The following is a 27,165-nucleotide window of genomic DNA, read 5'->3' as shown; positions in this document are numbered from 1 at the left end:
CAATGCAGGTAAGAGATAATGAGAGATTGAACCAGGATTGCAATAGAGGTGGTGAGAATCAGTTGTATAAGGATAGATTTGAAGGTAGAGGTCACAGGATTTGCTATTGATTGGATCTGGTCTAAAAGAGAAAGGAGGGGCCACTGGTGACTATACAGTTTTTGGCTTGACCACCTGAGAGGACTGAAGTTTTATTAATTCAAATGGAAAAACATAGCAGGAGGAGCAGATTTTGGGGGCAAGATCAGAATACCAGTATAGGACATGGAGTGTTTGAGATGGTTGTTGGGATAAAAGCAGACATCCTGAGGAGGAACTTGGATGTAATAGTACAAAACTTAGAGGGAAGGTTAGGCCAGAGATATAAATTTGAGAGTCAATATACATGTTGAGGTTTACGGCCTTAAACTGAAGGAAATCACCAAAGTGAAGCTTATATGAAGAGGTCCGAGAGTTGAGTCCTGGGACACTACGATACTGGGAGAAGCTGATGAGCCAGCACAGGAGACTGAGAGTTAGATGGAAAGAGGAGAGCTTGAAGGGTCCTGAAAACCAAGAAAGAAAGTATTCGAAGAAGTGATTAACAGTGCCAGCTGTCCCTGAGCGTAGAGTGGGATGATGACCAGAAACAGATGGATTTAGCAAGGTCACAAATGTTGCTGATGTCTTTGATCATATTTTCAAGGTGCTGAAAGAAAACAAGTATCAAAAATCAGAAATTTGTAATTGGCACAACTATCTTCCATGGACAAGGGTGAAATACTGACAGTTTTGAATAGACAAAAACCAAAAATCCAGTTTTTCACTACAGACTTACACTAGAGGGATTTCTAAAGTGAGCCTTTCAGGAAAAATAAAAGTCATCAAAAAGGACAGTCTGAATTATGAGCAAGAAAATTGACAAATGTGTAATTAATCTAAGCAACAATTGTCTGCTTCATATGCTCATATTCTTTCTACTAGTAGAATCAAATACAAGTATTTGTTGTAGTTAGAACTAAAATGCTGTATAACACCGACATGCATGTTAGAATAGGGGTGTCAGAATTAGTGTTTTAAGTTTTAAGTTTATTTGGCTTTTCAAGATTGGGATAAAATAATTAACTTTGGGCTTTAAGCGTGCATGATAAAAATATATGAGTAACTGCTAAAAGAAGATGAATAGGAAGTAACTCTACCAAGTGTGAAGAGTAGGGATAAGAAATGGAGAAAATAAACAAAAACACAAAATTCAATGCGAAAAAGGCAACACAGGGACAATAGACAGCAAACATTAAAATGGTAAGCAAAAAATCTAATATGTCAGTAATCCTAATAAATCTAATTGGGATAAACACACTTCAAAAGATGGAGATTATCAGTTTGTATAATAATAAAATTTTATTTTATATATGCTGTCTATAAGAGACTCATCTAATAAGCACTTGAGAAAGTTAAAAGTAAAATGATAGAAAAGGGATATACCAGGAAAACAATAACCTAAAGAAAGCTTTAATAGCTATATTAATTTTAGGTATAATAGTTTTTGAGATGAAAATTAGTATTAGGGATAGAGAGGATCACCACGTAATGATAGAAGACTCAATTGACCATGAAGATACAGTTCTTACATTATATCCACCAAATTAAAATAAAATCTTGTAAAGTACAGTTCTATAGGAAAACATTTTTATATTCACCATCTTGTGCGTGCTTTCAACATTTCTTTATCAATCATTTTTTTGACCAGAAAAGATGTAATAAAGATATAGAAGATTTGAAAACAAAGGTAATAAGCTTGATTACTGAATATGTATAAAATCCTGCTTCATTTTATTAAAGAGTAAACAGGGGCCGAGCCCGTGACGCGGCGCACTCGGGAGAGTGCAGCGCTGGGAGCGAGGCGACGCTCCCGCCGCGGGTTCGGATCCTATATAGGAATGGCCGGCCGGTGCACTCACTGGCTGAGTGCCGGTCACGAAAAAGACAAAAAAAAAAAAAAAAGTTTAGTATGACGTCACCATAGTAACGGCAACCAGTACGCAGGCGTTCTTTTAAAGACTGGGTGTGCTCCTGCAGTCGCTGAACCTGCCCTCCCCCTCAGATCGCCTTGTCTCCATTTCCCCGAGACTGCTCCTCCCCGTGGAAGCCAAATCGCCAGTCACCGCCCGCCTTTTCCTTGACGTCATTGGAGCGCGCCAGGTTTCAAAGGCTCGGGGGCGGGCTCCTGGATTCGCGCATGCGCCCCTGTGCGCTTTCCCCAGGCTGGTTCGGCCATCTTTCAGTGCCGCGCCTCCGCCTGGCCGTAGGTATCTCGTGTTTCGGGGCCGTCTGTGCTGTAGCCGCCGCCGCCGCGATGGGCAAAACTGCTGACTCCCGGACTCCGGGAGCCCTACCCGACCCGGTGCGGAGCTTTAATCGCTGGAAGAAAAAACACAGCCATAGGCAGAACGGAAAGAAGCAGTTGAGGAAGCAGCTGAAGAAGCCCGAGTGGCAGGTTGAGCGCGAGGGTATCAGCCGCCTTATTCAGAACTACGAGAAGGTGAGGATGGAGCTGGGGAGGAGGCGCGGACCGGCCCCTGCCGCGCGCGGAGTGGGCCGGCAGCGGGGGGCGGACCCGTCCCTGGGGACCCGGCCTGGGGAGCATGCCGTAAGTCCACTGGCTGGAGAAGGGAACGGGGTGGGAGTTGTCACCGGAAGCCCTGTTAAGGCCCCATGAGTGGTCCAGTGGGTGCCACAACCCAGGCCTCTCCACCGTCGTCTCCACACTTAAAAAATGTTAGAAATGCAATGGTACTTAAGGGCAGGGAGACTAATGCTATAAAACTTAAAGTAATATTTATAGTAATGATACAACAGTAATGGTAATAACGACACCTACATTTTAAATCACGTATTAATTATTTGACTTCTTAGGTATGGATCTGAATTCCCATATTACAGATGAGAAAATTGAGGCTCCAAGAGGATACGAAAACTTATCCCAAGTTCTCACACTTAGCAGGTATTTGGAATTGGATCCTAGACTCATGTCTTTCTAATTGCAAAGCTTCTGCTTTTGATGGTTAAGACAGACTGTGTCCCTCAACATCATCCATCCTCCTTCCTGTGCGCATCTCATTTTCTCCACTTGCTCATGTCGCTATCAAAGAATTGGTGTAGAAAAGTTAGATTGTTGGTCTGTTCCTGTTGCCTATCATCCCCAATATTGTAGCTTATGTTCCCAGATAAGTATCCTTGTAGTTAGGACTTTGACCTCTTAACCTGTTTCCCCCTCAAGATCCTTACGTCCTTCAATTCCTCTCCTCCTTCCCCCAAATCCCATGGCCTTCACCCACCGAACTCAGCCTGCTCACCCAACTCAGCGACTGCCCCCTTCTAGCACAGTATAGTCAGGTATTTAACAGGTGGAATATTCCTGGAATTTAAGTCATCATGGGTCATCCTGGTGTAGTCTTCCTTTAAATGACCCTGAGATTAACAATAAAGTTAGAGCTTAGAGTTTGAGAGTTTGGGCTTTGGAGTTCAGATGATGATTTGATCCCGGCTCCTGCTCACCAGATGTGTGACTCTGGGCAAGTTACTCTGTTTGCTTCCCTTTTCTTGTCTTTAAAAGGTGTAATAATAGTACCTACCTTATAAGTCGTTATGGGGATTTAGTAAGATAATGCATGTGAAGCATTCTGCACAACACCTGGCACATAGAGATATTCCATATATTCGCTGTTATATCATTACTGCTACTGTTGTATACAAAGCACTTCAAGAAGGCACTGTAAAGTAAATTGCTATTAGATTTCATTTCGAACTGTGACTAGAATTGCCTAGGGAGTATAGCCTCAGCCCTTTTTTGGTTTATTCCTGTGTACCAGTGACTTCTTATTGTGTTCTGCCCAGAGCTCTTCTGAGTTCGTATTCTTATTTCTGACTATACTGGATGTTTTACCTAATAGAGTCACAGGATACGTTAAGTGCCAGAAGTCATTTTCTTTTCCCTCATACCTCAGCAACCCCTCCTAAATCCATAATCCTATGTATTAGTTTCCTGTTGCCATTCTAACAAATTACCACAACCTTGGTGGCTTAAAATAATAGAAATTTATTCTCTCACAGTTCTGGAGACCAGAAGTCTGAAATCAGTTTCACTGGGCCAAAATCAAGGCATCATCAGGTCCATGATCCCTCCAGAGGCTCTAGGGGAAAATCTGTTCCTTGCTTCTTGTAGCTTCTCGTGGCTGCCAACATTCCTTGGCTTGTGGCTGTATAACTCCAATCTCTGCCTCCGTGGACATGTTGCCTTCTTCTGTTCTCTGTCAAGTCTGTCTCTGCTGTCCTTTTATAAGGACACTTGTGGTTGCATTAGGGCCCGCTTAGATAATCCAGGATAAAATTTCCCTATTTCAAGAAGTGTGATTAATTTTTATCATACCTGCAAAGTCACTTTTTCCCTATAAGGGAACTTTCATAGGTTCCAGGGGTTAGGTAGGGCATCGACATATTTGGGGACCATCTTTTAGCTTAGCACATCCTAGCTCCACCATCTAAGCAGACCATTGAGCCAGAAAACCTAGAAGAAATCCTAGACACTTCTCTTTTACCCATTCTTATAACCATCTGACTGATCACACTGGTGATCTATTCTGCTTCTTAAATTTCTCAAGTGCATCTCCATCTCTACTGCTATCCCCTAGGTCAGGCCTCATCATCTCTTGTCTAGAATACTACGGTAGATGTCGCTTACAGCAGGGGTCAGCAAACCTTTTCTGTAAATGATAGTACATGTTTTCAGCTTTGCAGGTCATAAGGGTAGAACTATTCAACTCTGTCCTTGTAACACAAAAGCTGCCATAGAAGTATGTAAATAAGTGAGTATCGTGTTCCAGTAAAACTTTAATTAGTGAAACAGGTGGCCAAGGGGATTTGGCTCTTAGGCCTTTTACATCCCTAGTCTATTCTCAATCATTTTACTCCTGATTAAAACCTTTACTTGGCTCACAGTTACTTTCAGGAAAATTTTCAAACAATGTGTCAACATGTTCTAGTCTATTGAAAAACTAAGTTATTTGTGGTCAGGCAAACCTGTTTTAAATCTCACTGAATTTAGGTATTGACTAGCTGCATTTCTTAATGTCCGTTGAGTCTCAGTTTCCCAATTCAACAAACAGATTATTAATCACCCAGAGGTTGTAAGGTTCAAATAATGTATGTAAACCAAGCAGTACATGACAAGCACACATGAAGGAATGATTTGCAGTTTGGTGAATTGGCCATGTTTCTTGATGCTTCTTGATGTTTCTTCTCCAGTACTTGATGTTTTCACTGCTTGTAGTGAGCATTCCCATTCTCCCACCCACCCTAGGGATACGTAGTACTTGTCCTTCAAGATTTGTTTTACACTTCTCTTATTGACCTCCCCAGGCAGATTTAGGGCTGCTGTGCATCTGTAGGGTTGTGTAAATACCTTTATTATAGCATTTATGACCTGGCTGTGATGATTTGCTTCTTTATTTAACTTCTTTAACTGCCTGCTAGATCATGAACCTCTCAAGTTCAGAGACCAGTGATATACAGTCATCCCTAGGTATTCATAAGGGATTGGTTCTAGGACATCTCTCCCCCTGCCCCCCCCCAATTGTATACCCAAATCCATTGCTCAAGTCCCTCATATAAAATGGCATAGTATTTGCATACAACCTGTGCATGTCCTCCCATATACTTTGTCATCTCTAAATTATCTGTAATATTTAATACAATGTAAATGCTGTGTGAATAGCTGTTATACTGTATTGTTTAGGGAATAATGGCAAGAAGAGCCTGTACATGTTCAGTACAGACACAACCATCTGTTTTTTTTCTTGAATGTTTTGGATCTACATTTGGTTGAATCCATGGATGTGGAATGGATGTGGAACCCACAGATATGGAGGGTCCACCGAAGTCATCTTTGCTCTCCTGAGACTGGTAGCACAGTGCTTGTCCTTGAGGAGGTGCTCAGTCAGTGTTGAGATGATGTTTGGTGTAAGATTAGACCTTTTCCAGAGGCTTTGCTCTGGTTGTAGCATTGGCTCATTCTTTTTGGTCTCTTGTTTTAATGATAATTCGTAACATTTATCAAACTTTTGTACATGTTGACTTACCATATCCTCATAACAAACAACCATGTGAAATTGTTCCCATTACACGGATGAGAAGACATTAAGGCATAGCAAGGTTAAATTATTTGCACAAGGTTAAATAGCTAGTGAAAAAGGAGTTCTAGCCCAGGCAGTCTAGGTCTGACACCAGACTCCAAACCACCGTACTTTACTGAGATTCATTTGTTAAACAAATGTTTAAATTCCAATCTTTTCATTAAGTTGAAGGAATAGCTCTTTTTCCTCTGAGCATTGTTCTGTTTTATTTTTCTAATTTTAGACATATTTTAAGATTTGGTCAAGAAATAATGGGGCCAGCAATACTAGCATGTAATCATTTAAATAGCAGATTTGTTACTCTCTTGGTAACCAAGGTGCAGACTCCTCATTGTGTGGCTCCTCAGGTGGTAGCATTTGGGAATACAACTTTTATTATAGAACCAGGGTACAGGGTGGTGCTTAGTTGCCTCACTGGTGAAATACTGAACAATTGGATTTATAAACCTTTGAAACAATTTGACAGGCACTTGTTGAGGCCTATGTAAATGTACATAGGAAAAATTCATATCTGGGTCCCTAGGGAACGGTGATGCAGTGGAGTGCGGTTGATACATTTTGACAAATTTTATAATAGTAAATAGTATATAGGTAACTCAGTGCTGTGGAGTTAGAGGATGGTGTAATTAGGGGGAAAAGGTTGAGTTACTGGGCAAGGTGCTCCTTCTGGCCAAATGTATTAGAAAAACCGTGTTTCCTCTGGACTTGCTGTCTTCTTCCTGGTGGTTACAGCCTCAGGCAGGCCTGGTTTGGGGAGCTGGGTGGATGGGTTCAGCCCACCATACCTCAGCTTTACCAGCTGCCTTTGTGCTGTGTGCAAGCTGTCCAGCTGTTTGTGGTAGCCATGAGTGGAGCTCATTCTCTCTTTTTTTTTCTTTTGACACCTCGAGATCATTGGGTAGGAGCTAGTTCTTGAATGATGAGTTCACCAGATGGAAAAGATTGGCAAGGACATTCTAGGTGGAGGAGCAACATGAGGAAATACAAAGAAATGTGAAAATGCATAGAGTTTTTTGAGGGAGGAAATACTCCTTGGAGTGTTGCATGCGTTCCTGAATTGGCTTCAGATGGGTTGGAGAAGAGATTTTTTTTTTGCAGGTGGGTTGTGAGTGACTCTCGAGGCTGTGGTAAGCAGAATAACAACCTAAAGATGTCTGCATCCTAATCCCTGGAACCTGTGAATATGTAAGATGGCAAGGGTCAGTTAATCAGCTGACCTTAAAGTAGGATGCTTAGCCTAGGATATCCAGGTAGGCCCATTATAATCGTAAGGGTCCTTAAAAGTGGGAGGCAGCACAGTCTGTGTCAGTGTGATGTGGCAAAGACTTGATGGCCATTGTTGGCCTTAAAGATGGGAGGGGGAACATATCTTAGAAATGTGGGCAGCCTTTAGAAGCTGGAAAAGGCTAGGAAATGGACTCTCCCTTAGAGCAATCAGAAAGAATTCAGCCTGGCTGACTTTTTTGTTTTAGCCAAGTAAAACCCAGTTTGGATTACTGACCTCCAGAACTGTAAGATAATACATTTGTGCGGGGTTAAGCAACTGTAGTAATTTGTTATAGCAACAGTAAGAAATTTATACAGAGGCCATGCTCAGAGACTTTATCTGGAAGAAGTGGGAAGTCTGGTGGCAATTAGAGAATATGTCCCAGTTATAAAGGTTCTGGAGGCTGAGACCAGGTAGAAGACTATTGGTATAGCCTAGGTCTTGGGTCCTCTGAGAAGCAGATGGCAAGATGGGATTCGATGAATTGGAGATTTATCGGGGAGAAGTGTCTGCGAAGGATGAAGGAAAGAACAGGAATAGGAAGGGAGAGGAGAGGAGGAAAGAAGGAACAGGTAGGGAGTCTGACTGTAGCACAGTTGTAAGAAAGCTTCAGCCATCTGATGGGGAGTTTCTGTTCCAAAGTTGTCAATTAGAGGAACCCCCCCAGCCTGCAGTAGTACTGCTACTGAACTTAGTCACCGACTAGGAGCAGCCAGGGAAAGCATGGTGTTTTCAGTGGTGGATCTACAGGGGTGACAGCTGGCAGGGTCAGTCGGCTGTGCTCCCCGCAGTAGGAGATCTGGCTTGTGTCTTTCTAAGGACATCACATACGGTGTATGTGATGGAGAACTGGAATTGAGGCTTATTGAAAAATGATGAACTATTTGTTGTAGTTCAGCAGCTGTTTTCACTGCTGGATGGCTCAAAGTCTGTATCTGGGATTCACTGAGATTTTTACGATAATCACCTGTGCTATATAGAAACTCAGCATTCTAATCCTGCCTTTTTTTCCAATTAAAATTTGGTCTGGTGTGATTTGAGGCACATTGCTTTTCTCCTCTTGATTGCAATAGGTGGAGCACTCTAGGAAGGTTTTATACTTTTTTCTCTAGGCATTATTCACTTTTGTGAGAAATAGCTATTATCAGAGAGAGGTGGAAGAAGGTGGTTAAGTGATATTCACTCTGTTCTCCCCTCTGCCCCCTCCAACTTTTCCACAAGCGTTGGGAAGTCTTTAGAAAGGACTTTCCTGACTTAAGAAGAATAATGATACAGATTTTAGTGAGAGTGTGAGGATTGTGGAGACAGGAGTGAATCCCCCCACCCTCAAGCAAAAGATAGTGTTATTCTGTTTATAGGAACCACAGCCATCTTCTGCTGTGTATACACCTTCTGCTGTATATAGTACTTCTGCTAAGTATTGCTTGGACTGTAACAGACTCTTCTAGAGCCAGGTTGGTAAACTTCTTCTGTAAAGCCAGATAAACTTAGGCTTTGTGGGCTACACAATCTCTGTCACAACTGCATAAACAATATGTAAATGAATGGTTGTAGCCGTGCTCCAATAAGACTTTTCTTACAAAAACAGGCAGCAAATTGGGATTGGCCTGCAGGCTGTAGTTTGCTGACCCCCTGTTCTAGAGCATCAGCAGGATCAAAATTTCTTTCTCTTTCTTTGGTGACCTCTTTTTTTTTCTACTAGTTTAATTCAGTGTGTTGTTTTCTTTTTAAATGCATTATTCTTTTTTTTTTAATTTTTAACTTTTTTGTTTTGCCATTAAACAATGTAAACATTTTTTTTTGTCGCCCTTTGCCAATTTCTCCCTAATTCTCCCCCTCCCCCTTTCCCACCTCTGGTGGCCTCAGCTTTGTTCTCTTCTTCTGAAAGTTCAAGGAATTATTGATTGTTGTATCTTTCTTTTTTTTTCCCCTCAGCTCCTACTTATGAGGGAGGACATGTGGTATTTCTTTCTGTACCTGGCTTATTCCACTTAACATAATTTTCTCTAAGTTTGCCCATGTTGCTGCAAATAGCAGAATTTCATTCCCTTTTATGGCAGACTAGAATTCTATTTTGTATGTATGCCACATTTTCCTTATGCAGTCATTTGTCGATGAACATTTAGGTTGGATCCAACTCTTAGTTGTTGTGAATAGAGCTGCAGTAAACATGGGAGTGCAGGTATTCCTTCGACATGATGATTTCCATTCCTTTAGGTATATACCCAGCAGTGGAATTGCTGGATTGTATGGCAGTTCTACCTGTAGTTGTTTGAGGAAACTCCATACTGTTGTCCATAATGGCTGTACAGATTTACAGTCTCACTAACAGTGTAGAAGCGTTCCCCAGTGACCTCTTTTTAAGATTATGATGTTGTTTTATATTGTAATGGTTGGCAGTAGAATGTTGGAACAGTTTCACTCTTCGAAGATTCCTCTCTAAGAGGTTTACAGACTTTAGAAAAATGTGCAGTATTTTGTTTGAGGAGCCCACCTTGCCGTGCTGTGTCTCTTGATGGGGATCATAGAGGGTGTTGCCAGTCTACCTCCTCCTGTAGGCATTCCGTTCCCTGTGAAAACAGCTTTCTAGCTGATAGTACCACAGTGCAAGGATGACCACACCTAATTTTAATGTCCTGTTTGGAAGATTATCCAACTGAAGTTTCTTGCTGGGACAGGATGTCATTTGAATAAGTCATTCTTTTTTTAGTATATGTGCTGCCAAAACAAGCACTGAGTAATCATTCTTCTAATGCTAGTACACTGATTCTGCCTCCTCTAATAATGTCTGAAATGATTTGTAGGGATTATGACAATGTTTTAATATTTGTGTTTTCAGTATTTGTGGGCAGAGAGTAACCCTGGCCTGGGTTACATCAAGAATGCTGGGAAAGATAATGTGTAGATTGTGAAATGAAATACAACTGCCATCCCTTTGCTGCCTAGAGTGTAACTTAAAAAAATGAGCATTACAGATGCAACTTTCCCCTTTTGTGAATCATGAATAATTTGGCGGCATATTCCCAGATATGAGCAGTAGTTCCTGTGTTCAGTATCTGTAATAAAATAATTCTTCTGAGCAGCTGAAATGAAATTCAGAAAATTGGATTTATGCTAATAAAGAACATTAGTAATGAAGATTTGGATAATGCAAAGTTAAAGGGCAAAACATTACTTATCATGGCATCAGAGCATGACACAGACATTTCTCCTGATTTCTTTGAAATAATACTGTTCCTTTAGTATACCCCCAAAATGAGTAGTTTATCAGGTTGGATTTCATAGGCCACTGATTTATGATTAAAATTTTGAAAAGATTGTGCTCACAAGATCTACTTCTTTCAACTAAGATCTACTTTTTTCAATCTTTTGTACAAGTAGTGCATATAGAACTATTTTCATCGTGGTCTGTGGCTTGTAGTCATTTTGTCCCTTATTTTTTTTACACTGATATCCCTTAAAGGATGACTGAAAGTAAATTTTCTTTCTAAAGTTGAGGTGGTGATGACTTACTGTGTTAATATCTTGGAGGTGAAGGATGTTGAAGGTATTAATGTATGTTACTCACATGTGTAGTAATTTATTTATTTTTTAATCAACTTAAATGGTTTTACAAACTTACAGTTTTGATTCAGGACAGCTTCCTCAAGGCAAATTTCCTTTCAGAGGGAATGATGACTTTTAATTAGCAGTGATGATTGAATTTAATCCTGCCATACCAAGGATGAGCTAGGCAGTACAAGTTAGAGAAAAAGTGATTTCATTGTGAAATAAATGAATTATCCTGTAGGTTATTTTGTCTTTTCTGACATTGTCCCCTTTTGTCCTTTTTTTCTAGATAAATGTAAATGAAATCACCAGATTTTCAGATTTCCCCTTGTCCAAAAAAACATTGAAAGGTAGGTATATGGTGATCTTGGGACATGTTATTGGATTTCTTGATGCTTTTTTATAAATCAGAGAGGATTTAGGGAGTTTAACCTGAAAAATCTTACTTTGATATCATGAAAACCAATTAAAAATGAGCAGTATTAATTTGAGTTTTAACAATCTGTCAGTCTCATGATTTCTAGACCAAAGAACATTGAAAAAAAAAAAAAGATGCTAGGAGCCTCTGAATAATTAAAATGAAACCTAATCGTGTTAGTTAAAATAAGCAAAGGAACAAACAAAAATTTGATACCCTCTGTATTGGTTTGCTAGGGTTGCCAAAACAAAATACCTAACTGGGTGTCTTATTTATTTTTTCACAGTTCTGGAGGCTAGAAGTCTGAGAGGAAGGTGCTGTCAGGGTTGGTTTCTTCTCAGGGCCATAAGGGAGGGATCTTTTTCAGGCCTCCCTCTTTGGCTTGTGGACAGCTGCCCTCTTGCTGCCCCTCTGTCTTTTTTTTTAATTGACAAGAATTGTGTGTGTTGTATACAACATAATGTTTTGAAATATGTATCAGAGTACTTTGAAAAGGTTGTGGAAAAATGGAATTAAAATGTAATATGAATCCTTCCGTGAACTTTTTGAAGGCTCCTCATATATGTTGTGGAATGGTTAAATAAAGCCAATTAACATTTGCATTCCCTCACTTTTTTTTTTTTTTTTTTTTTGGTAAGAACACTTAAAATTTACTCTTACTCTTAGCAGTTTTCAAGTATACAGTATATTATAAGTAACTATAGTCACCATGATGCACAATAGGCATCTTCAACTTATTCTTTAAAGGCTGCATAGTATTCCACTGAGTGTATATGTACTGTATTTTCTTTATTCTTTGCTAGACACTTAGGTTGATTTCATGTCTTGGCTATTATGAATAATGCTGCAATGAACATGGGCGTGCACATCTTTCTTCAACATACTGATTTCATATCCTTTGGATATATACCCAGTAGTGGGATTATTGGATCATATTGTAACTTGCTACCTATTCACATGGTTGTCCTTCTATGCATGTCACCCTTGGCGTCAGTTTGTTCAAAATTCTCCTTAAAAAGACGCCAGTCATGGTGGATTAGAGTCTACCCTGAGGGACTCATTTTAACTTAATCCCCTCTTTAAAGGATCTGTCTGTCTCTAAATACAGTCACCTTCTGAGGTACTGGAGGTGAGGACTTCAACAAAGGAGTTTTGGGAAGACACAGCTGAGCCTGTAACACTAGGATTTTCTAAAGTATCATTTTCCCTTTCCACACTGCCAGGTTTGCAAGAAGCCCAGTACCGTCTGGTTACTGAGATACAGAAGCAGACCACTGGGTTGGCTTTGCAAGGTAAAGATGTACTTGGAGCTGCCAAAACTGGATCTGGCAAGACTTTGGCTTTCCTTGTTCCGGTAAGTGCTTTACTTATATTGGATCAGATCCTCTATTATACAATTTTATAACATTCTGTACCTTAGGTGCGAATGAGTAATTATGTAAATAGTTGTCTTCATATTGGATTTCCTGGCTAGAATGCAAGCTTTATTAGGAGCCACATCTGTCTTGTTCTCCACCATATTCCCCAGATCCTATTGCACAGGGTGGGCACTCAGAAACTTATTGAATGAATAAATGATTGTGCCTTGACAAGCCTTTATATTCTTGAAGGTTGTTGGGTGTTCCAGTATGGCAATTCAGTGCAGTAGGACTGGTGGGGAAAGCTGTTCCTGTTATCACCCTTGCAAACCTGCCAGTAGCATTTATTCTTGCTACCTATTTAGGACAAAGCTGAAATATTGTCATGTTAAGGAGATCTGGACATTTGTTAAGAATTTCCTGGGTCATTGACATGTCCCAGTAAAACAGTAGAGCTTCCTAGGAATTCACTTACATCTCAGTTACATAGTTTGTCTCCTAATTTTTGATTCCTACAAAATAATTGTCCCAGAAAAATCACATTTTAGTATTTGTTCCAAGTATTGCAAAATCATTTTGCTCTTAAGTCCTAGTTTTTTTTAAAGCAGAGTATCCATACAGTTAGAGAATTCAGTCAATATATAACTTCAGCAGTAACACAGCTAAAAGTTTATTTTTATGTGGTTATTGCTCAGAAAATGATAAATATTTTTCTTCAGTGTGTTTTAATGGTTTGTGGGCTACACATACCTTTCACTGATATCCAGTCTCCTGATGGGATAGCTCTGGCAGCAGCTGAGCTACCATGGGGCTTCTTTTCCTTTCCTTCTGAGTTAGAGGTGGATGCTTCTGATGGAAGAAAAAGAAACAAAATCTGTTCTTTAGGATTGGATAAAACTTGAGTGTTATGTCTTCTGCTTAGAGGGTGCCTTTGATTTGAGGGGCAATACTGAGATGTGGGTCAAAAAGCTGATTTCTCTAAGGACTTACTGAATATGAGTTTGTTGTCTTTTTTGAGGTGCTGGAAGCCTTATATCGTCTGCAATGGACCTCAACAGATGGGCTGGGGGTTCTGATAATATCACCCACGAGAGAACTGGCCTATCAGACCTTTGAGGTTCTCAGAAAAGTGGGAAAGAATCATGACTTTTCAGCTGGTCTCATCATTGGTGGCAAGGTTTGTCTTTTTGTCCTTTTCCTTCTTTCTTTCCTTCTACCATGTTGAAGCATTGTGGCACTTGACAGGCGAGAGGTGGAGACTTCATCGAAACAGACTGACCTCCTAGGCAGGTCCTCATAGGTAGTGATGCTTTGGTGTGGTCACTGTCATCTAGGGTCTGGTCCCGAAAGTCTGTTTTTGTCAGGGTATCTGAATTGATGAAGCTCTCAGAGATAGATTTACTCTAATCAGCCTATAAATCTACTTATTTATATATATTGGGAAAGATGACATTTCAGGATGTGGACTAGTACCTTTAATAAAATATCTGTCTAGGAGGTTGAATAATTCACAACATTGCTATGTCAGCAGTAGAAGAAAGGAACGTAGATTGTTTTGAGGAGTGTTTATTTTAGGTCATGGTTAAAACTTGCTGTCCAATTTTTGTTCTACTTTATAGTACATTTGGAATGCCTGTATCTGCTAGAATCTCCTCTAGACTGAAGATAAGTTCTTAACTTCTTGAATTTCTATGCAAACATACACAAAAGAGGAAAGAATAGCATCCAGACCCTCATGTACTCATGTACCTGTCACCCAGCTTAACAATTAACAACATTCTGTGGTTCTTGTCTCAAGGAGAGAGAACCTCTAAAATGTAGAGAGCTTGGTTCTTTTTTTTTTTTTTCAGTCCACAAAGTGTGGTGAGTAGCGTTGGAGAGCTTGTTGAGTGTTCCTGGGTACTGATTTAAAGAATGGGGGTAATTCTGGGGTTTAAGTCAATTCTGGTGGCCTTAATAGGAAATCAAGACTTACAAATGGAGCATTCATTTAATATATACGGGGGGTACTTCAAAAAGTTCATGGAAAAATAGAATTAAAAGATAATACAAATCGTTCTATGAAAATTTTGAAGATCCTTGGTGTGTGTGTAATTTTTTTTGTTGGTTTTTGCCTCAAATCTGGGTATGACTAAGAATCTAGAAGACCCCTGTATTAGTCAGGGTTCTCCAGAGAGACAGAATCAATAGGATATGTTATAATTATGAGAGGGATTTATTCGGGGGATAAGCTCACATGGCTATGAAGAAAAGTCCCACGATAGGCTGTCTATAAACCGGATGCCAGTAGTGTGGCTCAGTCCAAGTCCAAAGGCCTCAAAACCAGGGAAGCTGATGGTGTCCTTGGTGTAAGTTCTGGAACCCCAAAACTGAAGAGTCTCAAGTCTGATGTCCAGGAGAGACAGGAGAGAAGAGTGTATCCCAGCTCCAGCAGATCCAGAGAGCGAGCGGTTCACCTCTTTCTTCTGTCTCTTTTGTTCTTTCCGGACCCCCAGAAGATCGGATGGTTCCCATCCATACTGAGGGTGGGTCTTTCACACCCAGGCCACTCAGACTCTCATACTAATCTCTGCTGGAAACACCCCCATGGACACACCTGAAAAGATTGCTTTACCAGGTTTCTCAGCATTCCTTCATCTAACCAAGTCGTCATCTATAATTAACCTTCACAACCTCTGAGCTCTTTAGGTCTTCACTCAGGAATTTGATTTAGCCCCCAAATTTGGATGCACTGCAGAAATAGAAGAGAGAAGTTATGTTTTTTTCCTGAATATGTAAACTGCTATGATAAAATGCCACATGCAGATGATTTTTTATAGTTTTGGTATACAGGCTGCTCAGTGATGTGTCTGTGTAATCAAAAGAAAGAACTGTTTTCAGGATCTGAAACATGAAGCTGAGAGGATCAACAATGTAAATATACTTGTTTGCACACCGGGTCGGCTTCTTCAACACATGGATGAAACGATATGTTTTCATGCTACTAATCTCCAAATGTAGGTGAGTCTAACAAATTTCTAATGGAAAATAACTCAGACTGAGGAGAGAGCCATCACATTTTAATGATATAAATGTTATATTAGATGACTATTATGATTAAAAACAATCTGAGGAATAACTTTTAAGTTTTTTGGCATGTGGGCTCCAAACCTAGAGAATACAATTAGCCCTTTTTTTCTATTTTAAATATGTACTCTTATATGTGAAATTAGGTACTTCAATATTAGACATTGCCGAGAATTTTTTAAATCTGTCACAGCCACTTCTGATCTCTGAAACGTCAAATTGGCATTTTTTAAAATGAACTTTTTCTGTTTTGCTTGGTGATACTACCTAATGTGTATTCTTTTAATCAACTTTTTATTTTTGAATACTTGTAGATTTGTGGAAAAGTTACAATGATGGTAAGAGTTCCTTTGTTCCCTTCACCCAGTTTTCCTGATGTTAACATCTTGCTTAACTATGGCATCTTTATCAAAACTAAGATTAATATTGGTATGTTATGTAAATGCCAGGCTTTATTCAGATTTCACCAGTTTTTCCACTGATGTCCTTTTTATTTTTTTAGGGTCCAATCCAGGATACTACATTGCATTTAGCCTGATATATATTTTAAATATTATAGTTCAACTTGCATTTTCTTTTTTAGTTCTTGATGAAGCAGATAGAATCTTGGATATGGGCTTTGCTGATACCATGAATGCTATTATTGAAAATCCTCCCAAGAGACATCAGACTTTACTTTTCTCAGCAACACAAACCAAATCTGTAAAGGACCTTGCACGCTTGAGTTTGAAAAACGCTGAGTATGTCTGGGTTCGTGAGAAAGCAAAATATAGGTATGTACTCTTTGATTCAATCAAAAAATCAATGTTCTTTTTTAGTTTAAGAATTTGATATTTTAAATTTATGTTTTCTAGGAAATAAAACGTTTTATGTTATTAGATGTGCTAAGCATAGTAAATATATCAGTTAAAATTACTCAAATTTTGGATATATCTTTAATGTGAGTATGCTCTAAAGCAGCATTTCCCAAAATGTGGTTTGGGAACATTATTTTTTCTATAAGATGTTAACAGGTATTTTACCATTTACCAGCTCTTCTCTCCTCCCACCACTCCCCCAGATAAATGAGAGAGGGGATGAATTCCTGGATAGATAAATAGCAAATGTTGAGTCAAAGTGAAACAGTTTTTTTTACGTCAAGATTTCTCAGAACCTTTAATGTTTTCATGGATGTTGTGACTCCTCAAAGCAGTGGGAGGTAGATACAGCTTGCTACATTTACCAAAATTATTTGGGTCCGTAATCATTCTTTGGCAGTATTACGCAAGACTAATGTGCTATGGAGAACATTTTATCAAATGCATTAAGAGTTAGCAAAATATCTTTGTTTAAAATTGTTTTAGCATCTGTTATTTTGTCTTGGTTTCACTAAAAACTGGAAGTAAAATATGTGTGTTTATGTGACAGTAAAAAGTGTGTGTGTTAGTGGTATGCAAATGGTTGAGGGAAACTGTATTTCGATATGACAATTGGAAGTATGTGTATATTGGGTATGAATCATTATAGATTATGGACATACTTGACTTCCAGAAGAAATGTTTTCCAGTGAATATAAGTTGGATTCTGTGTTGAAGACATTAATATGGATTCAATTGTACCATTATTTGTATCTTAAAACTTTCATTTCTTCTTGCTATGAAATGTTAGTATAACAAGAAATAGATTTGGAAAGTGAATTTGGTTATCCTGTTGGAAAGTCCCTAAGTACAGAAAATATAGCTATTCAGGCCCACCTTGACCTTCTTCATCAGATGTCTAGGATTTAAAAAAGAGCCTAAAAGAGGCCAGACTATATGCTTCCAGGTGATCCTAACAGATAAACTTTGGAGAATCTGAGTACTGGTAGCTTTTGCTATCAAAAACTTGGCAGTGGAACAGGAAGAGATATTTGAGGTGTAGTTTCTTTCTTGGCTTACTATTTAGTTGACATTGGTCTTTTAAAGTTGTGTTGAGATAACTATTGAAATTTGTTACAATTAACGTGATAATGTAAAGTCTACTATCTAAGTCTTTTGATTTTTCTCCTTTGTTCTTTTTGCTGTTTCCCTCGTGCTTATTTTCAAAATTCATTAGACACAAATTTTTCAATTATGAATTTCTAAAGCCTTCTATAATTTAAGTTAATTGTGCACAGTATCCCTATCCCTAATTTCTGTAGATGATAGAGTTGGTTATTATCTGTAGGTTATAAAATTTTTAGAGAAAAACTGAATGTGAAGACTTTGATTATATTTCGCAAATGATTGTTGAAATGCAGTTCCATCACTTGTGAAAATGTGGCTTTCAGGAAAAAGGTTTAGAAGGCAGATATGCAGCCACATAATTTACAAAACTACAGGGTGTATGATAGTGACTGCAGTGCTCTGTAGATCCATATTCATTGGAAGCCCTATAAAAAAGCATATGCTGTTGGGAATTTTGTCTGATGTAATTATTGAATTTTCTCCTTTAACAGTTAATACGTCATGACAAGTTATAATCAAGAATATCTTAAGGCATTATAGAATATCTACTCTCATATTATGAAGGAACTGGAAATTAAATTTAAAAAATTTACATCTTCTTGAAGTTGTATGTCACACTATACTTAGAAAAAGTGTAAGTTTTGTCTTTATATTGCTATATGTAGACAAATAGTGCTTCTAATATTTTTATTTTTAAGAGAAAATAGTTGCCTTTGGGCCATAGTGACTTCCTGTTTTCCAGTGACTATAAGTTGAATTCTGTGGTACATTCTAAAAAATTTCAAATTTGAGATACATATTTTGAGTTTATATTATTTGAGATACATACAAATTTAGTATTAAATTTTCTGTTAACTTGAAACATTAATCATTATAAAATGTTCCTTTTTATCTTTACTAATACTTTTTGCCCTTAAAGTCTAGTTTGATTGCTGTTAGTCTGCCGATAGCAGCTTTCTTTTGGTTAGTGTTTGCATGGTGAATCTTTCCCATCCTTTTTCTTTCTACGTTGTGTACACCCTTAACAGTTGTAGATTTGTCTTTGTAAGTAGCATATTGATTTTTATCTTGTATGATAATTGCTTTTTAACCCGGGTGTTTTCTTCTTGCATTTTTGTGCTTCCATTTGAGAATTTTTCTTTTAGTCAACGAATTTTCTTTTAGTACATGTTTGTTAGTGAAAAATTCTGGTTTGACTTTTCTGAAAACCTCTTTAGTTTTTGAAGACTGTCTTGGCAATTTTTTTTTTTTTTTTGCTTTTCAAAGGTATCTTCTATTGTGCTCTAGTTTCCATTATTTCTGTTAAAGTCAGCTGACAGTTCTCTTGTTCCTTTGAAGGTATTATTTTTTTTTTTTGTAAGATTTTTCTCTTTGGTTTTTACTAAAAATCCTTTGTGCTCCGCCTATTCACTCCTCCTTAACGCCTGGCAACCAATGGCCTTTCTACTGTCTCCATCTTTGTCTTTTCCAGACTGTCATATAGTTGGAATTATACTGTATATAGCTTTTTCAGATTGGCTTCTTTCACTTAGTAATATGCATTTAAGATTCCTCCAGGTCTTTTCATGGCCTGAGAGCACGTTTCTTTTTAGCGCTGATTAGTATTTCATTGCCGGGATGTTACAATTTATTTATCCATTCACCTACTAAAGCACATCTTGATTATTTTCAAGGTTTGGCAATTATGAATAAATAAAGCTGCTATAAACATCCATGTGTAGGTTTCTGTGTGGACATTAAGTTTCAGCTCCTTTGGGTAAATACCAAGGAGCACAATTGCTAGACTAGATGGTAAGAGTATGTTTAGTTTTGTAAGGGGGGAAAAAAAACAACAAAAAAAAACTGCCAAACTGTCTTCCAAAGTGGCTGGACTATTTTTTGCATTCCCGCCAACAGTGAGTGAGAGTTCCTGTTGTTCAGCATTGGCAGTGTTTGGTGTTGTCCGTGTTCTGGATTTTGGCCATTCTAATAAGTGTACTAGTATCTCATTGTTCTGATTTGCATTTCCCTATGACATATTGTGTGGAGCATCTTTTTATTTATTTGATTGTGTGTAGGCTGGGAATGAGCATCTTTTCATATGTTCATTTGCCATCTGTATAACCATCCTCTTTGGAGAGGTGTCTGTTAAAGTCTTTGGCCCATTTGATTGAGTTGTTTGTTATTGAGTTTTAAGAGTTCTTTGTATATTTTGGAGAACAGTCCTTTATCAGATGTCTTTTGCAATTATTTTCTCCCATTCTGTGGTTTGTCTTCTCATTCTCTTGATGGTATCTTTCACAGATCAGAAATTTTTACTTTTGGTGAAGTCCAGCTTATGTTCTCCTTTTGTGGATTGTGACTTTGTCATCTCTAAAACCAGTTGACTTCTAGTTTTTGATTGTTCCCTTTTTTCCCTGTCAATATAAACACAGATACACACAGGTGCACATGTGTATGCGTATGTGTTGTATATGCGCACCCTGATAAATAGTACCAAACTATGTTCTATTTTGCTACTGGCTTCTTAACAATGTATCATAGAGATTGCTCCACAGCAGTATATGGATAGATTTCTCATTCCTTTTTTATAGTTGCACGAAATTTAATTGTGTGGATATACAATAGTTTATTCTGTGAGTTCCCAACTGATGGACATTTGGGTTGGATTTTCATCTTGTTTTTGTTTTTTATTGGAGTATTTTTGGAATAGAATCCTAAAAGTAGGTTTACTTAAAGAGCAAGTGCATGTGTATTTCTCTCCAACATTTTAATATGAAATTTCAAAAATGCAATAAATACAAAGACTTTAACAGTAAACACCTTCTACCTACACCTGGATGCTACCTAATTTACTAGCCATTTATCCATCCCTCTAACTGTATATTAACTCCTCTCATTTTTTGATGCATTTCAAAGTAAATTGCAGATATCTGTCTACATCCCCCTAAGTACTTCAGCACACCTATCACTAATGAGAGTTCAGTATTTGTATAGATTTTCTTTTTTTGATGTAAAATTTACATATAATGAAAAATGCAAATTCAAAGTGTACATTTGCTGAGTTTTAATGAATGTATATATCTCTGTAACCCAAACCTCTGATAAGATATAGAACATTGCCATTAGCCCAGCAAGTTCTCTTGTGCCTCTTTTTAGTTCACCCTTGGCCCTACACTTTCAGAGGTGACCACTATTTGCATATATGTCTGTGTGTGTGTGTGCGTGTGTGTGTGTGTGCGTGTGTGTGTGTGTGTGTGTGTGTGTTTGACATATAATCTATAAGGGATTTTGAATGTATTTTAAAGTCATGTGTTGGATTTACTTTTTTAAGGAACAGTAGAGAAAAGATCTCTTTTTGACGTATGTGTGTGGGAAATTTGTTTGAGAGATGTGCCACCATAAAAATTTGTTTCCTTTTTTGGTCTGGATTTCGAAGTTACTACCATGGCATACTTTTAATGTTTTTCCTCCCCTTAATTCCACAAGCACCCCTGCCACTTTGGAACAGAATTACATAGTTTGTGAGCTGCAGCAAAAAATAAGTGTGCTATATTCCTTCTTGAGAAGCCATCTGAAAAAGAAGAGTATTGTATTTTTCTCCAGTTGCAAAGAGGTACTAACTGTTTATTTTCTTTATGAACTTATTGATGTTGAATCATCCCTTTTGAGATATCACATTTCGGTTACACAAATAATTGTATCATATGAGAAACACAGTGCTAGGTGTGGCAATGGATCTGTAGATAATAAGAATCCCGTGTCTTTTTGTAAAGGAATCTGTGGATGGGACTTTAATCTGGATGAGGGCAGAAACTGTCTTTTCTTCAGTATTGTGGTAGGTGCTAACAATACTGGAAACGTAGTAGCTCTCACATATTGGTAGAATGAACAATTGGCAGCTAGGCTAAGCAGAGGTCTTTATAATCTGACACCTCCCATCCTCTCCATGGATATGGAACTGAGTATTGCGTTTATTTCCGTGCTTCATATCTTTGTTCGTGCTGATCTCTGTTTGGGATGTCCTCTCTGTATCCCTTCACCCTAATTCTGGGGAAATATTTAGTGTTCTTTAAGGCTAAGTTCAGATGTTCCACACGAAAGTCCTTTTCTGACACTTCCATTTTTTAGAATCAGTTGCTCTCTCCCCTGTCCTTCTGTAGTGTTTTGTTTATACCTTTATTTAGTTCATAAACACTTCTTGAACACTATACCAGTGCTAGGAATAACGGATTCAGAGATGTATGAGGTGTCCATTGACAGGTGACTGGATGAAGACAAGGTGGTATATATACACAATGGATTACTACTCAGCTGTAAAAAGTGAAATCCTATCATCTGTGGCAACATGGATGAGCCTAGAAGACATGAAGTTAAGTGAGATAAGTCAGGCACAGAAAAATAAATACCCCATGTTCTCACTCATGTGTGGGAGCTGGAGAAAAAAATTGAGCTTATAGAAGTAGAGAGTAGAGTTGTGGTTACTAGAGGCTGGGAAGAAAGGGAGGTAGGAAGAGTTAACAGAATCAAAATCACAGCTAGAGGGCCGAGCCCGTGGCGCACTCGGTAGAGTGCAGCGCTGGGAGCGCTGTGACGCTCCCGCCGCGGGTTCGGATCCTATATAGAAATGACCGGTGCGCTCACTGGCTGAGTGCCGGTCACGAAAAAGACAAAAAAAAAAAAAAAAAAAAAAAAATCACAGCTTGAGAGGAGAAATAAGTTCTAGTGGACTATGATAGTGGTAGGCATTTATAATTAACAACTTATTGTATATTCTCAAATGGCTAGAAGACAGGAGCTCAAATGTTCTTCTCATCATGAAAATGATAAATTGTTGTGTTGGCGAATATACTAATTACCCTGATAGGATTTCACACATTGTATACATATATTGAAATATAACTCATGTATAATCAATACATGTCAATTAAAAAATAAGTTTTTATTCATCATGAAAAAAAGTTCATGGAAAAATAGAAGTAAAAGATAATACAAATCTTTCCATGAACTTTTTGGAGCACTCATGTGAGAAAACTTTGTCTCCTCCCCTAAGGAGAAGGGAGCATGGTCAATTTTGTGTGCCAGTTTTTCTTGTACCATGTTTCAGACTCCTGATCACATACAGTAGTTGGCATCTTGTAGATCATTTCTAGATTTATAGCTTTTACAACAGCTGAGCTTGATAAATATGCAGGTGAGTTTCCCTCCAGCTTGTGGGGAAGATGAATGGTGGTTTGTTTCTCTTGTTGGGTGAAAACACTTGAACTCTATCATTTTACTATGTAAAGAATAACTTCATATTTTTTTCAGACCTATTTTAGATTTTCAGGACTTTATATCTTCTAAAAAAGGATGGTTTTGGTATCTAGATGTTAGGAAATAAATCTGAGAGTCCTGTTAAAGTTTCTGCTTTGTAATACTCTGCTTTTCTTCTTGTCACAGTAGACAAAGTGTCCTTGCTTGTATCTGTGACTAACTCTTCTTGTGTGTTAGACTGTCTTCTCGTGTGCTCAAGTCCTTTGCTACTGCAAATACCCCTTTCTCTCCTGCATTTTCTTTTCTCCCTATCATTCTTTAATATTGCCCATATTAAAAATAAAAATCAAATCCTGTGTCCCTTTCTAGTCACTACCTCTTTTCTCTGCTCTTCTTCATAGCAAATTCTCCTAAAGGCTTATCTCTAATAGCTGAGTCACTTTATCATCTCCTTTTCTCTCCTTAGCCCACCTTTGAGTCAGCCTTTATTAAGGGATGCAGCTTTCCAGAGGTGGTGCTCAGTTATCAGTCTTTATCTTACTTGACCTCTTAGAAGCATTTGGTACTGCTGACCATTTTCTCCCTCTTGAAGCAGTCTTTAGACTGCTGTGACTCCTCAGTCATTAACCTGTCCTCCCCTCATGTTTTCTGACTACTCTAATTTTAACCTCCTCTACTTGACCTCTGCAGTTTGGAGTGCCTCAGATCACTCTACTCCACTCTTTTCCCATCTATGCTTTCTTTCTAAGTAACATCATTAGTTTCATGGCTTTAAATTCCATCTATGTGCTAACAACTGCCAAATCCACATCTCAAGCCCTAACTTCTTTCCTGAGCTCCAGACTTGTGTATCCCCTTGACTACTGGGTATGTTGCATACCTACAATGCATCTCAAATTTAACATAGGAAAAGCAATTTAAGAGTTCCTGTCCCTATGTCTTCCTCCCCCAACTCTTCCCCATCTTGATAAATGACTGAATCCTTAATTCCTGTCTGTCTTCATCCCATATTAAATCTATCGATAACTCATAAGCTCTGTCACTTCTCACCCCCTCCCATGCTACAGTGCAGTCTGAACCATGCTTAACTTTGTCTTAGCCTTCTAATTTGTCTCCCCATTCTCTCTCTTTCCTGTAGTTTTCCCACGTAATAGCCAGAATGGATCTTTGGAAAGTAGAAACTGGAATATGTCATTGCCTTGCTTAAGACCCTCCAGTGACTTTCTATACATTAGAATTAAACTCCATACTTAGAACTTACATGGCTTTATCCCACATATGTTTTCCCCCTCAGTTAGTTTGTCAATTCAAGGCCAGTCCTGATTCAAGAGATAGAGAAAGTTTTTATGAACTCAGTTTATACTTCCTGAGTTTCTGTATGTACTTCTTCTGAGATTGATTTGCCTGAGTGCATCTGTGGTCTGGAAATTCTACTTTTCCATCTCCCCTTTCATGGTGGCCCTTTTAATATCTTTACAAAAGACAGGTGTAAGTTCATCTATCCCCAGTCTTACTGGTACATTGTCCCAGAATCAGAACCTTTCACTAGAGTATTGCTATTGAGAAAATGAATGTGTCTGCTGACTCTGTAACACGTGATTTTGCAATTTAGGTGGTGTCCCATTCTTTACCTTCAACAGAATTGAAGAGAGACTTTAATGGAGTTATTAACTGATAGATGATTACAAATAATTTTTGCTGATCTGTCATTGTGATTTTTGGCATATTTTGAAGGAGTTCAGAGTTAAGGTTTCTTCTAGTCCTTTTTCTGTATTTATGTGAACAGATTTTCTTAACTCCTATGTTAGATAAAATAGGAATAAAATGCTGAACTCTGCCTCAGTCTATCAATCCAGTTTCCGTTTATGAGTATATAAACTAGAGACATAAAACTAAAACAGTAAGCTCCTTCTAGTTCCGTACATTCAGATGTATTTACAATAAAATTTTGTCTTATAGTTATTTATCAAATCCTAATATATTTCTTGTTTTGGTCAGTTTTATACTACTATTATGATAATTTCTCAGTCTGAGAAGAAAGTTAATAAAGCCATATAAACAGAAAATTAAAATAATGTGTATCAATTTTAACTTTTTTGTTGTGGAAACTTATGGATTATGATAACACGATTAATAAGATTTTCAAGCTTAAAACTTAAGATATGGTTCTGTGGGATCAGGAAATAGAAATGAGAGTTAAAGGAGGAAAGGAAGTAAAAGTTCTTTCTGTTAAAGGAGTTTCTTCACATTTTTTGCATGATTGATGGGTATTAAATTGCTTTGCTATTTAGAATCCGTTGGATACGTTTATAAGAGATAAGTGTTTATTTTTAAAACATCAGTATTTATCAGTAATTACATTTTTTGCAACTATTCAATTTTGGAAAAATTTCAGATAACTTAAATGCAAGAAGAGCATTTTTTCCCCCCAAAAATTATTTTAGGAAAAATTCGATCAAAAATGTTTGAAGATCACAACTCAAGACTACATTTCCCTTTTCTCTGCTCAATATTTAAAAAAATATTTTTTTAATTGGTGAAATGTGTGCTCCTTAGTACATTTTTGCTGTTTATTTTGTAAGATTGCTGCCATCTGGCAGTACCAAACTCATTCTTCTGTTAATGCCCAGGTGCAGTAACTATACCGAGTGTTCTGCCGGCTATGTCCTGGTATTTCTATCCTTGCCCTCCATGGTCGACAGCAGCAGATGAGAAGAATGGAAGTCTATAATGAATTTGTCCGTAAGAGAGCTGCAGTGCTCTTTGCTACTGATATTGCAGCTAGGGGGCTGGGTAAGAAAACTTCCTACAGTGAAATTTCTGTGATCATGGGAAACATGATTTGCTTGTAAGGTGTATTTTGGGAAATATAATAGATTCACATAAGTGGGCTTTCTTTTCTTTCCTCTTATTTTGTAAGAGGAAAAATAAGTAAATTGATGAGAGTGGATTACCGTTAAGAATTTGTTGGTGAAAATTTCCATAATATTTGCATCTTTTGTGCTCTTACTGTTTTTTTATTGATAATTTTACCATAGAATCCTGAAGAACATATAAAACCAAAGGAAGATTAAACATTTAAAGACATGAAAAAAAACCTGTTTCTTTGAAAATTGGAAACTTGTTGATAGCTATTGTCACTCATTTCACAAGAAAAATCAATGAAGTCCATCTTTTTACCAACCATTCTAATTTTTATTTTAAAATCACTACACGTAATGTATTTAAATTTATTTTCAAAAAGCCGCTGTGTTAGTTTACAACTTGTGCCTTTGTGGCGGTGGCATGGGGTGGAAGTAATTAGAGAGGAAAACTAATTAAGAGGTAGGAAGGAGCAAAGGATGAGAATATATAGGTGGTAATTTGAATTCTTCAATCACTTAATTTTATTATATTTGTTAATTATGGCAAATTTTTAAACATAAGCAAAATAAGTTTAATGTACTCTTATATACACATTATCCAGCTCTAACAATGATCTTTGTCATGATCCCCCTTTTCCTCCTGTCTGTCTTGGAGTATTCTAAAGCATATCTCAGGCATATCGGTTCATCCACAGGTGACGGGAGATAGCAGCCAAATATGCATATTTTTAAAGCTCTCTGGGCTATTTTCTCAGCCCTATAACAACTCATTTCCCCACCCCCTCATCACTATTTGGCTATATAGTTTTGAAACATTTTGATTGTGTTTATATGTATTTATATGTCTCTGATTTTTTGAACCTAAAATGCTTTAGGTCAACAAAAGCAAATTTTGAACTGAAGTTTACTCCTTTTAAGGGCCAGATTCCTTTCTTAATTATAAAATAATTCTAAAAAATCACACGTACTATCTACTTACAATGTCATATTTTCCTTGGATTTTCTTAAATCAGATAGCAATCAATGTAGCCCTTTTTGTACCGTTTCTCTGTTGCATTTTACTCCCCTCTCTCCAAACACACTTACTGTCTTATGTTTGGTGTGTAAACTTTTAGTTGAAGGTTCTTTACCTGTAGTCCAAAGAGTCTGTGATAGAATTCAGTGGATCTGAGAACTCTGAAGAGGAGAAAATTACATATTTTCACTAGCCTTTAACTGAAATATAGCATTATGAAGGTAAGCAACAAACTATTATAGTTTCAATAGTACCTATG

The 27,165-nt window shown here is 37.8% G+C and overlaps 1 protein-coding gene across 1 annotated transcript in view; it reads left to right on the top strand.

Annotated features, from left to right (window-relative positions):
• The first annotated feature begins 2,309 nt into the window (after positions 1-2,309).
• LOC134376192 (probable ATP-dependent RNA helicase DDX10) overlaps positions 2,310-27,165 on the top strand; it is a 47,253-nt gene continuing 22,397 nt past the window's right edge. Inside the window, 8 exon segments of the mRNA XM_063094832.1 lie at positions 2,310-2,521; positions 11,276-11,336; positions 12,628-12,758; positions 13,781-13,939; positions 15,643-15,766; positions 16,412-16,601; positions 21,261-21,387; positions 25,658-25,820. Of these exon segments, the coding sequence (XP_062950902.1) occupies positions 2,336-2,521; positions 11,276-11,336; positions 12,628-12,758; positions 13,781-13,939; positions 15,643-15,766; positions 16,412-16,601; positions 21,261-21,387; positions 25,658-25,820 (1,141 nt within the window). The 5' untranslated portion in view covers positions 2,310-2,335.

Source organism: Cynocephalus volans, chromosome 4 (genome assembly GCF_027409185.1).
Source record: "Cynocephalus volans isolate mCynVol1 chromosome 4, mCynVol1.pri, whole genome shotgun sequence".
Lineage (NCBI taxonomy): Eukaryota > Metazoa > Chordata > Mammalia > Dermoptera > Cynocephalidae > Cynocephalus > Cynocephalus volans.
Note: the sequence above shows the minus strand (reverse complement) of the source record. Positions and strands in the feature narration are given on the sequence as shown.